Source organism: Pollachius pollachius (genome assembly GCF_949987615.1).
Source record: "Pollachius pollachius genome assembly, chromosome: 9".
In the NCBI taxonomy this organism is placed as follows: Eukaryota; Metazoa; Chordata; class Actinopteri; order Gadiformes; family Gadidae; genus Pollachius; species Pollachius pollachius.
The window spans coordinates 15,460,763-15,481,863 of NC_136942.1; the positions used below are offsets into that span (position 1 = coordinate 15,460,763).

Sequence of the window (21,101 nt, forward strand, 5' to 3'; positions counted from 1 at the left end):
CACACACACACACACACACACACACACACAGCAAACATGCAAAAATACACACACCAACATGTATGTGCCCCATCTCTCTAAACAGCGGCATTATTTTCTGCTATAAATCACATTGAATGGCACATTGATTTTATCCTGCGGTGCGTGGGTGTGTGGTTGTTTGTGTGTGTGTGTGCGCTAGATTCAGTTATTGCGTTTAATATTATCAATATTATCTCCCATATCATCTCAGACAGGGAGGCAGGTATCAGGAGAAGTCGACAGTCACTATTCTGCCAGCCAGCCTCCGCCCTCAGTCCTTTCCCTCCTCCCTCTCCCTCTCCCTCTGCCGTGAGACAGTCTCCATCAATCTGATAAGGCGGAACTTCCCATGTCACACCTGCAGGGAAAAGTCACCCAACAATCTGACTGTCCCAACTTCCTCCCTCCCTCCCTCCCTCCCTCCCCCTTTTCTTTTTACAACTCTTCCTCTCTATGACCCTCTTCGTTCCCTGCTCCTAGCTCTCTCTCTCGTCGTTAGTAGATCTGAACTTTTTTTTTGGTGTGTCTCAGTTCGTCCCTTCGGCACCCCTGAGATTGATTTGATTGAAAAAAAGAATATCTGTCCATATGTGGTGTAGCTTTAGGATATCTCTGTGTGTAGCTTAGTTTATCTTAGTTTAGCCTAGCCTTGGTAGCAAGGCATAGCAACTTCAACCACTGGACCAGCTAAAGTTCCCATTACAAATCGCACTGTTGAATCGTTAAAGATACATATTGTCCTGAATTAAATACAATTTGTCAAAGTTTACATTAGAGCTTTGAAACAACATTCATTGGGTCAACATGTTTTTCTTTTATTCAAATGAGAAGTATAGTACTCTAATTTGAAGAATTCAAATGAGAGTAGGGACCATAACACCGTCAGGTCATCAGGAGAGTCTTCCACACCACAAGCAAACAAGGGGCTGACCAGATGCTCACTCTATCTCTCTGTCCCTTTCTCTCACCTAATCAGCTAGGACCTGGGCCAGTCAAATAGTCACAGTGTTGCAATTTCAAAAAGATATCCCATTATCTACCCCTCTCTTTTTCTCTCCATCTTGGTGAGTGTTTATCTGTGTGGGTGTTACCCATTGCAACAGAACGTGAATTCCTATATTTGTTTTGTATCGGTTTGGCCATGCGTGTTTTTCTGTGTGTTGGTAAAGATGGATTAGGAAGGGAGGGTGTTTTTTGGTACAATGTGTTTTTCTCACTAGAGTTATCTCTCTCCCCCTCTTTCCCTCTCCCGCTCTTTCTCTCTCACTCCCTCTCTTTCGCTCGCTCTCCCCCCCCCGTCCTTCCCTCTCTCCCTGATTGTGGATAAGAGAGGAGGTTGTCTTTATTAGCCAGCCCTGGCCAGATAAAGGGCCGGTATTGATCCAGGGGTTGAAAGAGCACGTTCGTCAAACATGGCTGATTTACAGAGAACTGATAATGGACAGCGCGGGCAATTGAGAACCCCCCCAGACCCACCCCGAGAAGAGAGCGAGAAGTATGGGAGGGGGGGGGGGGGGGGGTACAAGAGTATGTGATGGGGAGATGGATTCAAAAAAGAAATGGAGAGGACGTGAGGACAAGAGATAGAGTAAACAAAAACAAAGACATCAAGTTTTTTAGCAGTGGGGAAACAACTGTGTGGGTCTGTGTGTAGGTGCAGAAACACACACACACACACACACACACACACAGAACTCCCATCCTCACTTGTACAATCGAATGCAGCACCCTACCCCCTCCAACTGGCACACACACACACACACACACACACACACACACACACACACACACACACACACCTGGGTAATCTCCTATCTGGTCTCGATTAGCACCTGACAGACTTTCCATGGCTTTATCAGAGCCCAACCAACCAGCAGTCTCTTATCACTACCCCCCTCCCCCCTCCACACCCTACCACCCCCATTCATACACACACAGACACACACACACAAACACACACCACCACCACACCTCCCCAAAAAAATTCACAAGAGCAGGAATTTTTGAGATTAAAAAAAAAAAGAGGAAGAAAAAAACAGGCAGCGAAATCTTGAATAACTCAAAAGAATATGAGAGAAAAAAGTCTGATATCAGAGAGTACAAGAAGAGGCTGTGGATAAGGGGTGCATCATGGGGGTGAGGTGTTGGGGTGGTGGTGGTGAGGGGTGTAGGAGGTTGTCAGAGTTAAGGGAGCCCAGACTGAACAAAAAAAATTGTGTATTTAATCTATAGATGTTTGCGTTTGGACAGCAGGTGGTGTGTGTGTGTGTGTGTGTGTGTGTGTGTGTGTGTGTGTGTGTGTGTGTGTGTGTGTGTGTGTGTGTGTGTGTGTGTGTGTGTGTGTGTGTGCGTGCGTGCGTGCGTGCGTGCGTGCGTGCGTGTGCGTGTGTTTTCTCTTCACAACACCAAACCATGTCCAACAATCTAAAAACATTGACCCTGCAAACTCACCTCTGATTATTTATTTTTGTCAAGTTACAAAATAATGACCCTGAATTATTGTCTTCAAACTACAAACAACACCGTCCTCATGGGGTCCTCACCTTCATTGTAGAGGGGTGCAAAGGGGGGGGGACTGGATCCATCCCCTCCTGCCGAGTCTTCCTGGTCCGAGGCCCCACCCTCCTCTCCTGATAGGCTGAGGTCCCCGGGGGTGGTCTCCTCTCCACCATCCAGGTCACCGATGGAGCCTTTAGAAAGACATGAAGTCATACTTGGTGAATAACTGGTGCTTGGTAAAAGGTACCCTTGGACAAGGAGTTGTGTATTGACCTATTGTAGAATTATACTCAGCTAAACAGACACTGTAGCTCTTCATATATCTATTGATCTAATGTATACTTATACTCAGCTAAACTCATACTGTAGCTCTTCATATGTCTATTGACCTAATGTATAGATACTCAGCTAAGCTCACGCTATAGCTTTTCATTTGTCTATTGACCTATTGTATACATAGACTCAGCTAAACTAATTCTGTAGCTTTATATTTATAAGCAAATTCTCTAGCTCTCTAGCATTTTTAATCTAGCAAGCAATGCACGCAATATATGCAGAAACACAGCCGATTTCATTACACGTGTATGCAAAAGAAAAGTGCACATTACAGAACCTACTTAGGATTATATATAAATGATGAGAGAAAAATACACTCAACACTTGGACAACGCACCCGCCCCCACAACCACGACCATTTAAAAGAAACTCATTCAGAAACGATTTGAGGAATTGGACACGCTGAGCAGTATAATCTCCAAGATTAATGGTGGAAGCCAAGAGAGAGCTCAAAGCCAAATGACACTATACCTAAAATTGTAGCTAAAAGAGTGATTAGTGCGGGGGCTGATACGTATCAATTACACTTCCATAATCCCAACTGACCATAGTAATTATACAGTACTTTTGATCTATTTTAGCCTTTTGAAGATAAAAATGAAGAAAAAAAGAGTCGCTTTATATGGATTTGCTTTGACATTTCTTTTTAATTAGGTTTAATTTTTATTTTGACTGCATTCTACAAACTATATCGACATACACATTATGGATAAATTTAGACTATTATAGCCGTGGTCTCTTCGGAACAAACAAAAAAAACAATAAATAATATCCACCTTTAGCCTGAGTGTGTAATAACTTGTTTTAATTACTGGTTTTCAGAACAAGGGCCGTCTCAATGCCAATATGAACCGAGTTCAACCGAGTTAACCTTTATCTGCCATATGGAAGTGGCTTTATTTTACATGTGTGTCATCAAGGCTTTAATTTCTGCCTGGCATCACTCAAAACACATTATTTAGGGATGTCTGCGACAGTACCACTTGACAAAATGATTCATCTACTGCTCTTCATTCGGCCTATGATGGAACGGCTCTATCCTAGAAGTCGGGAAGTGCATGTGCGCGCACGTGTGTGTGTGTGTGTACGTTTGTGTCTGTATGTGGGTGTGCGTCTCATTAATTTGGGCTAACTGTTTGGTTTAAGAGGATTAGGGTCCTGCTGAAGGGGCGGTGGAAACGGTGAACAAGCCACCACAGCGACTCATCTGCATACAGGAACACAATGCTTCTGAACGTCAAGGTACTGAACGGCAATAAAATAGAATGCAATAGAAACCGCACACACACACACACACACACACACACACACACGCACACAACCGCACACATGCGTCAGGTACAACGAACAAACCTAGTTTCACCTCCTCCCGCTCCTCGGACACGTTGTAAAATTAATTTTTACGAGGTTGTGATGAGCGCAGGAGGATGCAGGGGGGGGGGATTGTTGCCGAGCTAAAGCCGTGACTGGGGGGCGTATATATTTACAATGCTGGAACAAAGGAGCCCATAATCTATACAAAGCACACAACAATAGCCCTGAATTACAATACCCCCGTTACAAGAAGGGAGAAGCCTTTTTTTTTTTTTTTTATAATTCCGTTAATTTCACTTCCGAAGCAATTAAAAAGCAGGGCTGAGATAATGCTTGGAAACAATCGTCGGGGCTGACAAAGTGTTTCTGTCTTTGTAAATGAAACATCTTTAGGCTAATTTCAACTTCCATGCCTGTATGGTTGGCTCTAATTTCAGATAAAAATTACCACAGTAAGATTTGGACGTTTATAAAAAATAGAAATGTAAAAATTAAAAAGTAGAGGGGGGGGGGGGGGGGAAGATTGATCGTATAAACAATATTTCAGAATTAGCTGCTATGTCGCCAAGCTTTGCCAGATCTAATTTTCAGTATCTGTGAGGACATTTTCATACAATTAATTTTCCTTTAATCATAATTGTACAAAGGGACTCCTCTGTATAAAATTCCAATTATATTTCCCTGGTTGAAAATGTTAAGTTTGAATTATGATTTCTTTCCTCATTACCATTCTGGTTTAATGAATCGATCGCTGCATCACTGCCTTCACACATCAAATGGGGGGGCGCAAAAAAGTTTGGGTTCTGGGCCTGGGCGCTTTCATCCAGGGAGAAATATTCCTCTTTTATCCCCATTTCCTCTTCCTCTCTCCAGGACCATTGGCAGGCCGGATAACAGGGCTCTGTGATAAGTATGGCACTTTCTTTAACTGCCTTTTTTTCCCCCCATAGTTAAGTTAAAAACCTTATTAATTGTAACAGCGCTACTCTCGCTGCGATATCCAATAGGAATGCTAGACTGAACTAATTTGCAAGATGGAGGAATAATAAACGAAAGGCGAAGCACTCGTTTATGTATCTCTATATGAGGCCAATCACGGCGGTTGGGAATTTATCCGACAGCGGGATTCAACTTTTCTTTAATAATTTTTTAAGAGTTGCGGAACCCAATTCTTTTTTAAATGACTAAAACGATCTAGTCCTGATACAATGGTATTTGGATGGGCCACAACTTAAGAATATTCACGAATGAAGGATATATTGGAGGGGGGTTTGAACAATAATAGTTATTATTGAATTAAAACAGATACAATGGGGGTCTTCTCCACCCAGATCAAAATGACATGATCAGATGTCAAACAAGATGTACAGATGTAAAAAATAATTACGCATGTCTGAAACCTAGGTGGTCAGACACAGACAATATAACTTCTGTTCACCTGGTCGCCTGCTACTGTAATGCAAGGTCTCCATATCTGTAACGCTTCCAGGCGCCTAATTAAGGCTCCTAATTAAGAGTCGTTTGTATAGCAGAAGGCAAAGCTTTGCTTAAAACCATGCCTTGGTTCACACATACACAGACACTCCTCCTCGCTGCCTAAGAGCCATCAATTACATTGGCCAGCACTGCCTGGCAGCAAAAACATACTGGGGCGGAAGAGAAACGCTATTAGTACTGCGCTGTTACTCTGAAAGAACACGCCTCTATTCTGAAGCGTGTTCTTTGAGGTTTGGAAAAGGGCTGGCTTTGATATAGAAAGACACAATATAGAATATATGGAAGAAGGAGAGGAAAGGAGCGTAGGAGCATAGGAAGGCAGCATTACATTCAGGCTGTGTTAACTCTCTGGACACATCAAAACCTGCGCCGCTCCGATTAAACACATAGACACATTAAACCTGGTTGCTCAACAAGCTTGATTATAGGCACACGCACACACACACACACACACACACACACACACACACACACACACACACACACACACACACACACACACACAAACACACACACAGGCAGGACGCATAACTCTCATGCTAATAACTCAGCGCTCAGTTACAAAAAATAAAAGATAAAATAATAGTAGGGAGGCGGCGGGGGGCGGGCTTGTATCAGGCAATCACAGACTTCAGTAGAAAAAAGAGAGAGAGGGAGACTTAAGAGGATATTTAGAGAGCAGGAGTATGAGAGAGAGACAGAGACAGAGAGAGACAGAGAGACAGAGAGAGAGAGGAAGGGGTTCTTTGGTCTGTGCTCTTCAGGAATCTACTCAGCAAGCTGACACGGAGTCAGGAGCATTAACAGAATACACTTATTAATCACAGGGAGGGGGAGAGAGAGAGAGAGACAGAGAGAGAGAGAGACACTGGGCGACAACTAAGGCAACACTCGATTTGTCGATTTGCCGTGGTAGAAACACGCCTTCCTTGGCGTGATGTGGGTCATGGCAGTAAATCCATGTCTGAAGGTCTGCCAGTCCTCTCACAGGGGATATCAAACATGTTTTAATGGATCAGTATAAAGATGTAAATATAGAACTCCCTCATTCTGTAAGTACGTTTTCAACCCTCCTTCAGCGCAACTGTGTGTGTGTGTGTGTGCATGTGTTTGTGTGTGCTTAGGTGTGTGTGTGTGTGTGTGTGTGTGTGTGTGTGTGTGTGTGTGTGTGTGTGTCTCTGTCTGTCTGTTTGTCTGTCTGCAACATAGAGAGGTTAAACACAGACAAACAGTATTTGAAGATGCAATGCACTAGTGAAATAATTAATCATACAATAAACACAGACAAACTAAACCAAACACTAGCGCTGGGCAACTGCAATACCCTGATGTGACGATCATGCAATAAGTATGTTTGTGTGGTTGTGTGTGTGCAACCCCACCCGCCCCCTAAAGCCAGCCCTGCAAACACTCTGAATGCCTCTCTTGATACTTTCTCTCTGAGTCTCTCTCCAGCTCTCTCTCTCTGAATCTTTTGCTGAGTTTCTCTCTCTCTCTCTCTCTCTCTCTCTCTCTCTCTCTCTCTCTCTATGTCTGAGAGTCTCTCCCGCTCTCTCTCTCTGAATCTTTTGCTGAGTCTCTCTCTCTCTCTTTATGTCTGAGACTCTCTCCCTCTCTCTCTCTCTCTCTTTCTCCCTGTCCGTCCACTCTGCCCTTATTTCTCCATGCCTCTACCTGCCGTCCCTCGTCTATAAGTCTCTCTTCCTATCGTTATCCCCCCAGCCTAACTCCCACATCATTCTTAAGGTCCTTCCAAGAGTATATGCCCCACCCCACCCAATTCCTGCACTCCATCACCATGCCTCTTTACCTCTCTCCACTGCCATCCGAAAAAAAGATGGAGGGAAGAGGAATGGAGGGAAGAAGGAAAGAGAGAAAAAAGAGAGAAGGGAGGTGACAGGGCGAGCATGTGTGTGCGTGTATATGTGAGTGTGCGTACATGTGCGCGCGTGTGTGTGTGTGTGTGTGTGTGTGTGTGTGTGTGTGTGTGTGTGTGTGTGTGTGTGTGTGTGTGTGTGTGTGTGTGTGTGTGTGTGTGGAGGATAGCTGGAAGCCTTTGGCGGTTATCGTCTTCTGCAGACTCTCTCTGCCGGCCTGATCTGTCTCCTCTTCATTAAGCAAATACGCCGACGTGGAAATGAAAACATAATAGCTATTTGATTTCCAGCGAGATATTTTGCATATTGGTTCGGAGCTGATAGCGGAATTTCATCAAGTCGTTTTTTTTGCTCTCCCCCTCTCTCTCTCTCGCCCCCCCCCCCCCCCCCCCCCCACTCATCCCTCCCCCCTTCATGCCAGCCCATGCCAAAAAAAAACGAGAGGGAGAATTACTGTGCTGGGCCGTTCAGCGGGATTTCTTTACATCGCTGAGAAGGAAGGGAAGAACGAGAGGGGGGCGGGGGGGGCACGGACAGAGAGAAATCAGTTCCTCAGGATAACTACTTAAACGATTAAATATCCCCTCCAATTCCCCCTCTTCTCTTTTCTCTTCTCCCACCCTGATAACAAGTAAGGCAGAAATGTAGCGCATTCACAAAGCTTTAGGTTGTACTAATCAGAGATAGGAGCGGCAAAAATTAACTGCTAAATGAGCAGGGCTGTAGACACCAGTAGACACACACACTCAGACATATCACATAAATCTCCTTGGAATACAGCAGTCGGCCGGCCGGACCATGAAGCTTAATATGAAAGAGAGAGCAGCAACGTGGAGGTGCTTGTGAACCTATGTGCACGAGCGTTGGGCCATGTGTGTGCGTCTTTAGGCCCAGGACGTACGGTAAAAAGAGTGAGTGTGTGAAACAACACATGTTAAATACGTGGACGCAGGGTCCCATGTTCTTAAGATACAAGGTTGCGCAGGTCTCCTCCCTTGTCTCTCGTTGTTACCAGGTTTATCTGAAACACACACACACACACCAAATAATCCTCCAAGAGAAAAGCACTCCATGTGGTGGACACAAGGCTGAATGGTGTGTGTGTGTGTGTGTGTGTGTGTGTGTGTGTGTGTGTGTGTGTGTGTGTGTGTGTGTGTGTGTGTGTGTGTGTGTGTGTGTGTGTGTGTGTGTGTGTGTGTGTGTCTGTGTGTGTTTATGTGCCCCTCAGCTACGTCCACATATTTTCACACAGCAGTTCAGCAACCATGTTTTTTTGCTTTTTTTAAGGACATTGCGTGATGCAATTCCATGTTGTTCCATGATGCTCTGCGGCCAACTGCATAATATTTTGACAAACAGATTGGACTCGTTCTAACTGTTTGTCTTTTAACATATGAATCCAGCGCTATCTCTCTCCCCGTGCCTGAAGGCTACCATCTCAGTTGATGTTCACCATGCCACACCATTTATCAAAGAGTTGGTATTGGATGAAGTTCTAGATCCAATCCACTGGGAAAATAAACCTTACACCAAGCAAACCACAAAGAGCAAGAGGAAACCAACCAGGGAGAGTTATTGACGGTTCTAAACGACACCTTCTGTTGCAGGTGTCATAGCATGCCAGGATGAGGATCCTGTGTCGGGCCTATCTTTGTTTGTCCCTCAGTGGTTCTCTCCTCTGGTGGAGCTTCAGACTCGCCGACATGACCAGAGATAGGAACTAGGGCTCAAGGACGCCCAACTCCCACACCCAGGGAGAGGGAGGCAGGGGAGGCACAGCGAACAGAGAAGTGGAGCTTAGAATACAAAGATATGTGCACTGTGTTCCTGTTGGGAGGTGTGTGTGTGTGTGTGTGTGTGTGTGTGTGTGTGTGTGTGTGTGTGTGTGTGTGTGTGTGTGTGTGTGTGTGTGCGTGCGTGTGTGTGTCTGTGCACGCATTCACCTGGGTCTGTATCAGTAAAACAATAAAATCTGTATGTACAAGCATTCTATTGAGCGTGTGTGTGTGTGTGTAGGCGCGTGTGTGTGTGTCTCCCGTGTTGCGTCTGTGTTGTCAGCGTGCGATTGTGGGAGAAGTATGAGGAAACAAACAAAATAACCAAATTATAGCTTTACAGGAGGATTTTCCCCCATCCATTCTGGTTTAGAAGAGAAGAAATGTGAAGAGAGAGAAGGCGGGGGAGCGCGAGAGAGAGAGGAACACAGATGGACTCCATGCAGGGACCCTGGACTACTGACGGCAGGCATGCAGACGCGAGAGAACCAGCCGATAAGGCCTTCTGATAAAAGATAGAAAATAGCAGCAGATTTGAATTTTCCCACCATCCACATGGGCAGGGAGAGAGAGAGGGGACGAGAGAGCGAGAGATAAAGGCGGGAGGAGGAGAAGGAGAGGGTGGGTGTTGAATCAACTGCTTATCAGAATCCTTCCCATCTAAATACAGCCCCCTCCTCCACCTCCTCCCTCCCTCCTGAACACAGACAGTTGAGCAAGGCCACTGGATGTACTTCTACTTCACATGCATAAAGAGTTCAAACGGAGTGTAATACACTCAGATACACAATTATCATCATAATTAACAAATGATTCGGATTTCCTGATCTGATCAAGTGCTCGCATACGAAAAAAACATTAATAATAGTTATTACATTACCTATAATTAAAATTGTTTGACCGGAAATATATTATTGGGTATATTGTTAAGGATATATTATTGATTATCAGCTGCCATTGGATACACGAGAGAAAGTCTGGTTGCATCATTAAGAACCAGAAACTACGGCTGCAAGGTCACACACACACACACACACACACACACACACACACACACACACACACACAGACACACACAAGGTCATACGTGAACTCGAACCAGCCATCAGTGTATACTCAAACCGTATCAGACACATTGTAGCGTTCCATATCTCTAAGCCCCTCTCTCGCTGGATATGAACAAGACATGGCCTTGTGTGTAAAAACATTGAGAAGATTTTCACACACTCTGGGTAGGCAAGGATACGGACACTCCCACATCCAGCAGAGGAAAGGGAAGTAATGGGGGGATGTGGTGGGAGGGAATTTATGAATCAGGGTGTCTAAGCCATCAGTCTGTACTGAAGCTTTAGCATAATATGGCTAACTTGATCTCAAACACAGTTGCTAAACAATAATAAGCCTTCAAACTTAATATAACCTTAACATTTACTATTAATGACATGAATCATGACGGATTTCAATTGACTCTTTTTATTTGACACACAGAATCTTTCTTGGATCTCCATTGAACAACATTCTAAATAATATGACTTCTTGCTGTCATGATGACCATAGCGGAATAGCCAATAGTGTTGAAAGTTATGGATTACAGCGAAACTCATTCTCTTATAGGACTACAAAATCTGTATAACCAGTCAACAAGTGGTGACTCAATTCACCCCTGGTTCAAGGTGTTGAACAGAGGGAAACCTTTTCCCATGTGTTTTCCATTAACTCAGACAATCGCCCTGGCATGGCATTCTAATAGAAGCCTTCATCTCGGCCCGCGGTGCAGAATATAGCGGACACACACTCTGACGGACAGCAGCTGGATGTGAAATATGAGATGAGGTCACATCTGACCAACCGTCGGATTACAAGGCCCATGCACCGGACGCCTGGCTGAGCAACAACAGAGATGAGGAGACAGTGTGTGGGAGTGTGTGGGAGTGTGTGTGTGTGTGTGTGTGTGTTTAAAAAGGCAGCCTGATCACTCCTTGATCTGGAGGAGCAGCGGAGAGGAAGGAGGAGACTAGCTTACAATGGTATGCAGGAAGAGAGGGATGAAGAGTGAGAGAGAGATAGGGAGATAGAAACTCATTCAAGGATGACCACTCCCACCAAATATTTCAAACTTTGTGTTTCCTACATTTACTCTTGCCTACACCCACTTCATTCCACCCATCCACCTGTTGGAAGCAGAGACTAAACAAGGGATGAGTCAAATTTGCTTTGTCCTCACAATGCTCCCTCTCTCTCTCTCTCTCTCTCTCTCTCTCTCTCTCTCTCTCTCTCTCTCTCTCTCTCTCTCTCTCTCTCTCTCTCTCTCTCTCTCTCTCTCTCTCTCTCCAATTTAACGAAGTAGACAGTTGATTGCAGTGCAGGTACATAGTATTATGTACAGATCAACTATCTAAAACAAAGGTTGAGACTGAAGTTTTGTTTTCTTATTGGGAGGTAAGATACGAAAAATGCTTGCTTCCCTTTGGGGGACATTTTATTTTTAGAACTGACTAAAAGGCCTCATGGAGGGGGTGTCAGCCGGTCACACGAAACGCCTGGACCCCATTATTATTCTTTCACTTGATATTTCTTATCTTAAGGCGATCTCAAAAAATGTTTCCGTGCCAGCTGATGAATTCAGAAGACGGCCATTCATAGCATCCACAACTGATGAGAAAAGGAGCACACATAAATGTATCAATGCACTACATAACTAAGATCCAGACGGATAAGTCATTTGCTCTCAAATTATTTTTGCCATGAGGTTAGTATAGGATTAACAGGACTCTTCTGTTCTAGCTGCACCAGTAGAAAGCTAGCATGGCATCTAATCAACTGATGCCAGACGAGCTCCAAAAATCGGTTAATTACAAATTCCTGGAAGTCGCTATCTTACTGTCATTTTTTAAAATGATCTGTTTCAACACTGTGTTGAAGAGAGAAAACAGAAAACAGCCTCTCCCCCCGAAGGCAGAGTACAAGAGTTTACTCAACCCGACATGAAGATAGAGAGAGAAATGGAGAGAGAGAGAGAGAGAGAGAGAGATGGCCGAACGGACAAAAAGAGAAAGAGTAGGAGCAATGCGAAAGAAAATTAAATATGAGGCAGGCAGAAAGCAAGTAGCAGCGTGTGTGTGTGTGTGTGTATGTGTGTGTGTGTGTGTGTGTGTGTGTGTGTGTGTGTGTGTGTGTGTGTGTGTGTGTGGCGGGGGGGGGGGGGGGGGGGGGTATGGATTGAGTGGGGGGCATGGATGGAGCGGGGGGGGTTACTCACTGCACCATACATCTCTTAAATGGCTTGCATGTCTTATCTATCTCATCCTACCCCCACTATCTCCCATCACCACTGTCATAACGCTTAAAATAAAGAAGAAATAAAAGTAAAAATACAGTGGGATCTCGTTGCCTAATATGTGTGTTGTAGGGTGTGGAGGCTGGGAAGACTGGGAGGATGGGGGGTGGGGAGGGTCAGAGAGGGGCTAGAGGAGATAGCTGGTTAAATATAACACCCTCTGAATGGCTGGCAAGTGCAGAGAAAGGGGGCAGTTTAGAGAGGCAGGGCACCGCTGTAGCGCCATCCCAGATAACATTGATGTTAAAAGAGAGTGAGCGGAAAAGAGATGGTGTGTGTGTGTGTGTGTGTGTGTGTGTGTGTGTGTGTGTGTGTGTGTGTGTGTGTGTGTGTGTGTGTGTGTGTGTGTGTGTGTGTGTGCCACATGCATAATTACTTCTAAGAGCACATATACAACACACAAACCCACACAAACGCACACAATACGGGCAAGCGCACAATCACACTAACACACACACACAGTGGCGTGCGCTGTACACTGAGCCAAGAAAGGATGCACTCTCTCACATCTTTGTATCTCACCCTGGCTTGCAAGAGGAAGTAACAGCACCCCCCGCAAAACGCAAAAAGTCACAACGGGATTTCTGATGGGAAAATGTGCTTTCCTGAGATGATGGCCAGATAGCAGGGGAGTACAGCCAAATGTCAGAGATGATAAATGGAAGGGGTGCCGAGACAAGATCACACACACACACACACACACACACACACACACACACACACACACACACACACACACACACACACACACACACACACACACACACAAACATCTGCGCATGCATAGACACACATGGCTCCAGGCAGACTCTCTCTCTCCCGCCATATTCTTCACTGACTTTTTCACTTTTTCGCTATGTAGACTCGAGAAATACGCCTGCACGCCCAAAAAAGATTAACATAGACTTGCATAAAATAAAAGGTGTGAATCTTTCAGAATCTCACGATTCAATTCAATTTAATTTTGATTCAAAATGATCCAAAATCAAATGGCGGTTCAAAACGATTTCCGGATTTAAAATCGGGGAATCGGCTTCTCGATTCTAAACATAGGGGGGCTGATTACAGGACCCCCTCGGGTCTGCTGTGCACTAAGAAAAGCTGTGTGGCCAGTTATGGCATGAAGCAAAGAGAACAGGGTGCATAACATTATGGCATTTTATAGTTATTGCATAAGTTATTTCAGCTGATCGCAAAAATGTGAACACAAAAAGGCTAACCTAATACAAAAGACAACTTTGAATTGAATTGAAACATTTTTGGAAGCGGTGGATCATTTCAAAATAGAAGATAAGAATTATAAATTATTAATTGCATCAGATACAAAATAACCAAAAAATGAACTATCCAAAAGAATAAACATCCCTATCTGAGTCTCACTCTGGTCAGCAGTGGTTCAACACTGACCAAACACTTAGTAAATGTAGGCGTCAATACTCCAGGGTGGTGGGTATCCATTTGCTGTGTGTGTGTGTGTGTGTGTGTGTGTGTGTGTGTGTGTGTGTGTGTGTGTGTGTGTGTGTGTGTGTGCGTGTGCGTGTGCATGTGTGTGTGCATGAGAAACACACTTGACACACACACACAATAAATAACATCTCACCATCCTGTCCTTCGATGACCCAACGGGTGAGCCTATTACCACTCCTGTCCGTTGGTCTGTCCCCCCCACCCCCTATTTCCCATCCAGCGAGGGGGTGGGGGGGGGGGGGGGGGGTGGGGGGTGGGGGAGTGTTCCTCTGCTCCTATGCTTGTGGTTGTGTCTTTCAGTGTCTGCTCCCACCGAGCCAAGTTCGGTGACACACACACACACACACACACACAAAGAAAGGTTGTGCAGAAAACCCTTTACAGAACTCTTAGCCAAGGTCCAGGAGAGATGTCCCCTGGCCAACTCGGGGGCCGACGGGCTTTTTCTTTGAGGCCGGTGTGCGAGGCGGAGCACGTTGCATATGCATGTGCGAGCGCCCCAGCATACATGCGCACGCAGGCTTGCTCATGGATGATTGGGGAGATAATTTTAATATCACGCTGGTGTGGATTGCTGATAGTGGTTTTAAGGCAGCGCCCCGCCGGACCGAGCGCGGCTACCACCTATCTGTAATTAGTAACCGTTCCCTATCGCCGATAAGATAAACCGGCGCCTGACCTTTCTCCATTTTGGTTGCCGTGGCAACCTGACACCTGCACCCACCACAACCCTCGCCCCCCCCTTCCTCGCCCTCCCCCCTCCCCCCATATTATTTTAGTGATTAAACAGCAAATAGCCTCGAAGATGTTGGGCGCAGATAAGACATGATTAATAATAGTCCTTCACATGGTCCTCGCAGGGGTGCTTGGGTGTGTGTGTGTGTGTGCATGTGCGTACGCTTGGCATGTACACCAGTATGTGTATCTTGGGCAGGTAAGTGTGCTTTCCCACGCACACACACACACACACACACACACACACACACACACACACACACACACACTCCCTAGCGTCAGGATGGAGAGATGCCCGGCAACAGTCGCCGTTTGAGAAATAGCCCACTCTGCTTTCCGTGGTGAACGTGGGACATTTAACAGGAGTGGAAGTCGACGTGAAAGCATGCTTCAGAGGTGAACACGAGCGACTGAGCGATTGAGTGAGAGGCAGTGTGAGGGAGAGAGGGAGAGAGGGAGAGATGGACTGTGTTTGTGTGTGTCTACCGGAGGGTTTGTGTCAAATGGGCGGGACAACAGAATTCTCCTTCACTTCAGAGAGACTCTTCAAGAAAATAGAAACACGAATGTCAGCTCCTTCCACTTCTCCTCCCCACTACCAACACCAGCACCTCCTTCACCAGCACCTCCTCCACCACCACCTCCTCCACCACCTCCAAACCCACGCCCCTCTTCCTCAATACGAGCACCATTTTGGAATACATGAAGTACTGGACTCCCGGGCCGTCCTACTCTTCTAACCTTGCATAAATTGCAAAAAGGAGATACGGCAATGTGGGTTCAGGGTACTTATTAACTGGCTATAATGTATTGTAATAACCTAGCCTAATAAACTTCCTCTTTACGGTAGTTATCAGTTCTATATATAGATAAAACTTTCTTTGAAATTGACTGTTAGCATATATATATATATATATATATATATATATCTTATTATATATACAGTGGGGCAAAAAAGTATTTAGTCAGCCACCAATTGTGCAAGTTCTCCCACTTAAACTGACGAGAGAGGCCTGTAATTTTCATCATAGGTAAACCTCAGCTATGAGAGACAAAATGAAAAAAAAAAAATCCAGAAAATCACATTGTCTGATTTTTTAAGAATTTATTTGCAATTTATGGTGGAAAATAAGTATTTGGTCACCTACAAACCAGCAAGATTTCTGGCTGTCACAGACCTGTAACTTCTTCTTTAAGAGGCTCCTCTGTCCTCCACTTGTTACCTGTATTAATGGCACCTGTTTGAACTCCTTATCAGTATAAAAGACACCTGTCCACAACCTCAAACAGTCACACTCCAAACTCCATTATGACCAAGACCAAAGAGCTGTCAAAGGACACCAGAAACACAATTGTAGACCTGCACCAGGCTGGGAAGTCTGAATCTGCAATAGGTAAGCAGCTTGGTGTGAAGAAATCAACTGTGGGAGCAATTATTAGGAAATGGAATACATACAAGACCACTGATAATCTCCCTCAATCTGGGGCTCCACGCAAGATCTCACCCTGTGGGTTCAAAATGATCACAAGAACGGTGAACAAAAATCCCAGAACCACACGGGGGGACCTAGTGAATGACCTCCAGAGAGCTGGGACCAAAGTAACAAAGGCTACCATCACTAACACACTACGCCGCCAGGGACTCAAATCCTGCAGTGCCAGACGTGTCCCCCTGCTAAAGCCAGTGTATGTCCGGGCCCGTTTGAAGTTTGCTAGAGAGCATTTGGATGATCCAGAAGAGGATTGGGAGAATGTCATATGGTCAGATGAAACCAAAATAGAACTTTTTGGTAAAAACTCAACTCGTCGTGTTTGGAGGAGAAAGAATGCTGAGTTGCATCCAAAGAACACCATACCTACAGTGAAGCATGGGGGTGGAAACATCATGCTTTGGGGCTGTTTTTCTGCCAAGGGACCAGGACGTCTGATCCGTATGACGGAAAGAATGAATGGGGCCATGTATCTTGAGATTTTGAGTGAAAACCTCCTTCCATCAGCAAGGGCACTGAAGATGAAACGTGGCTGGGTCTTTCAGCATGACAATGACCCCAAACACACCGCCCGGGCAACGAAGGAGTGGCTTCGTAAGAAGCATTTCAAGGTCCTGGAGTGGCCTAGCCAGTCTCCAGATCTCAACCCCATAGAAAATCTTTGGAGGGAGTTGAAAGTCCGTGTGGCCCAAAAACATCACTGCTCTAGAGGAGATCTGCATGGAGGAATGGGCCAAAATACCAGCAGCAGTGTGTGAAAACCTTGTAAAGACTTACAGAAAACGTTTGACCTCTGTCATTGCCAACAAAGGGCATGTAACAAAGTATTGAGATGACCTTTGGTTATTGACCAAATACTTATTTTCCACCATAATTTGCAAATAAATTCTTTAAAAATCAGACAATGTGATTTTCTAGATTTTTTTTTTTCATTTTGTCTCTCATAGCTGAGGTATACCTATGATGAAAATTACAGGCCTCTCTCATCTTTTTAAGTGGGAGAACTTGCACAATTGGAGGCTGACTAAATACTTTTTTGCCCCACTGTATATATATAATTTATTGACAGATATTCCAATTTACATGAACATTAAGATAGTAATCTCATAGCGTATGAAATATAGATTGCAGGGGTCTACATCAATTTTTTGGCACACTGGTAGCTACAAGTTGGTGGTTTCCTTTATCCATCAAAATTTCATGATGAACTCAGGGTGAACTTTTACACTGGATGTGGTTTCTATAGAGATTAGTCATGTTTACTCTTGTAATTACTGAACTTAATTATGAACTGTGTAATTACTCTTTATGACCTGATAAAGCATGTTAGCAAAATCATTCATTATTTGAAAGGGAGATCACCTAAACACAAAATGTATTCTAGTGGGCCCATTTTACCCTTGTGGATAAAACGTACATCCCTACATCGATGAACAAAAAACTAAATCAATCATCAACAAAAAAGCCAAAGTAAGACACTGTGAACATTGGTGACGTCACCGGGGGTGATTCCCTGTGTGCGAGACTCTCCCTTATTCCTAGTGTGACCCATTGTCTCTCTATCTCTACTCCCCAATTTGCGTGGTGGAAAAACAGCAGAGAAGGTATGCAAAGTGGGAGCAGTTGAGCGAAAGGTCAGTGCGGGCTCCTTATCGGAGGAGATCTCCACAAGCGATAGCCAGAGAGGAGGATATGAAGGTGGCCAGGGTGGACCGTGGGGGACAGGGGGGGGGGTCATCTCCCCCATTAGGCCGGACCCACAGCGGAGTTATTCTGTGAAACACGCTGTTCGGAAATTTATCGGATCCGTTTTCCTTACACACATCGTTTCATATGTGGAGTGTAAGAAAGACGTTGACTAATACGAATTAAACTGATTACCACCACATGTACCATTTATACATTTAATAATTAGAATTAGAATAAGAATAAGTCAACGTTGGATAGCGATGACATAGAAAGAGGGAGCTAAAGGGAAAGCAAACAGGTGAACGCCATATGGCTGCCAGTGTGAGGTGGTTGGTGCAGGGGCTTACCAAGGGCGGGGCAGTGGAAAACATGACCAATCAGAGGAGGGCGAGTCATTCCACGGAACACTGCTTGTCACTTTTATCAGTGGAGGAGATGCGGAGACCTGTAGCCCAGAGACACACACACCTACCTCATCCTCTCTCTACAGGGCTAGCTAATGTGTACTCAAGGGCAGGTACCCGAACAGGAAGTACACCAAGAGTGATGATAGGAAGGTAGGCTCGCGCACACAGACACAAAAACACACACACACACACACACACAACCACACACACACGATTGCTGGTGTAAGCGAATTTGCCTCGGTGAAGGGTTGAGAAGGCTATAAGTTGGCAGAAAAAGAAGCGGGATAATCTTTTATCTTTCACCCCTTCCAAGCGATTTCCTAAAGTCTCTATCACTTCCCCTGACATTCCACTTTCCTCCATTCCCCCCCTCCTTTAATAATTTATTTATCCGTCTCTCCCCCCCCCCCTTGCTTTGTGTGAATTCAGCTAAAACACTTCTAAAGCACTTCTTAATGACAGTATCAGGGATTCAGATCTGCCCCCCTACTCTTCCCCCCCCTCCCCTCCTCACACACTGGCGCTCTGGACTCTGTTGGACGGCTTTCCTTCTCTTTAATCACAAAACCCTCCGAAGAGAATGACACGGCCAATTATTGACAAATTATCCCTTCCCATGAACGGCCACTGTGAAGAGAGAGTAGAAGGGGGCAGGGAGGGGGAGAGAGAGAGAGAGAGCGAGAGAAAGAGAGCGAGAGCGAGGGGTTGCCTTGATAAGTAAAGAACCCTCTCCCCCTCTCGTCCCCCGGGCCCCTGGGGAGACAGCCGTCTATCCATCTATCAGATTCCACTAAGAGCTTCCTACTTTTGGCGAACAAAGCTGCCCACGACCCGCCACGCATTATGCCGCTATTATTACCGCTACACGCTCAAGAACTCCGACACAAAGACATCCATGGTTGGCCACAGCATGCCTTTGTATTTAGTTATTTAAAAAAAATGAAAGCTAACCACACCAAAAGAGACAGTAAGCTTTGCACCCGTCTCTGTAAATGCTATAGGGGCCATTTGATACCCTCTGTATCTCTGCCATGGGGGGAGGGTCACATCCGGAAAAAGAAAATACACAACTTTATGGCTTGAGGTACATTTCAGATGAATCAGTGGAAATAAATTCCTGTGCAGTGTTAAAGGTTTTTGAATGGTTCTTGTATGCACAACCGCTTTGTGTTGAAATATAAGAAATGTATACACACTGTAGTAAAGATGCTTAGAAATGCACTTGAAGTCACCATTAAAAAACATTTGCCTTTCCACCGTATGGAAAGGCAAATGTTTTTATAAATATCTTATATCTTATTCAACTCATGTTGAATAAGATATATCTATGTCTTATCCAACTCATGTGTGTGACAACACCACCAGCCTTTCTATCATCACCTCAATGATCAGGATCCTGGATTGTGTTAGAGAGTAATACAGGGTGAGGTCAGGCCAGGCAGAAAGGCACAGACTAACAGAGAACAAGAGAGAATGAGAGAAGACCTCCGAGGTCAGAGATGGAAAAAAAGAAAAGAAAGGGGAAGCGAGATCGATAGAGAGGAAGTATATATACACGTGTGTGAGTGCATGTAAGAGGGCAAGTCCCAGTCACCCTCTCGCTATCATGTCTGATTGAATCCCTTTTAAAAACGTCCACAACATGGTCCTGGGTTCTGAACTGTACATTACCAACACGGGGGGCCGGGGACATGTCCCCTCAACCCCGACCATGCCCTGGTACACACAGGGGTCTACAGGTCTCTGGAAGGGGGGCTTCTGTATGTCTGCATGTGTGTGTGTGTGTGTGTGTGTGTGATGTTGGTGGGGAGGAGGAGGAGGTATTCGGTGAGTGAGGGCGTAGTTCCTGCCCCCTTGTTGTCACCAGACTCTATGAAACTGTATCGTCTTTGAAAAAACAACACGGCGCCACAGTGGCCCCTGGCCCCGGCAACAGCACCGGCGGTAGCCCTCTCTGCTCGCAGATAGGGGCCCTCGATAAAGGCCTGTGATAGATTACAGCAGATTGTTTTACTCTAGGGCACACTACTGCCACCGCTGCTAATACTAAGACAAGACTCAGAGACTGGCCTGCTTTTGGGTGGGGGGGGTGAAACTAGATGAGACTGTGTGGGTGTGTGTGTGTGTGTGTGTGTGGGTGTGCGTGTGTGCGTGCGTGTGTGTGTGCGTGTGTGTGTGTGTGCGTCTGTGTGTGTGTGTGTGTGCGTCTGTGTGTGTGTGTGTGTGCGTGTGTGTGCGTCTGTGTGTGTGTGTGTGTGTGTGTGTGTAAATGGGAAAGGTACGTTCCCATGTGTGTAGTTGTGAGAGTCATCATGCCAGTCACACCGTGTAGCTTTTGCGAGGGCAAGAGTGCACATGAGCGCACATGAGCGCACGCACAAACACACATAAACACACACGCACACACACACAGGGTGTGGTAACCTAAGGGCGGGGTAACCTGACACCCAGAGGTATAGTGAGCCAGGTGACCTACGGTTAAAAACAGGGTCAAGTGTGAAACACAAGGACCACTTTCTCTTCTGTGTCTGACTCTGCCTCTATCTCCTTTTTCTTCCCCTCTCTCTTCCTCCCCCCTCCCTCTCTAATGTACCACTGCTAGGCTCTATCTCGCCCTTCCTTATTCCATCTTCAATGTGACTCTCTCTCTCTCTCTC

At 45.4% G+C, this 21,101-nt stretch overlaps 1 protein-coding gene across 1 annotated transcript in view; it reads right to left on the reverse strand.

Moving 5' to 3' along the window:
• The window catches only part of zfpm1 (zinc finger protein, FOG family member 1), a 72,315-nt gene that overhangs the window by 38,783 nt on the left and 12,431 nt on the right, over positions 1 to 21,101 (reverse strand). The window contains exon 2 of the mRNA XM_079743757.1: positions 2,565 to 2,711. Coding sequence (XP_079599883.1) covers positions 2,565 to 2,711 — 147 coding nt within the window. The remainder of the gene's footprint in view (positions 1 to 2,564; positions 2,712 to 21,101) is intronic.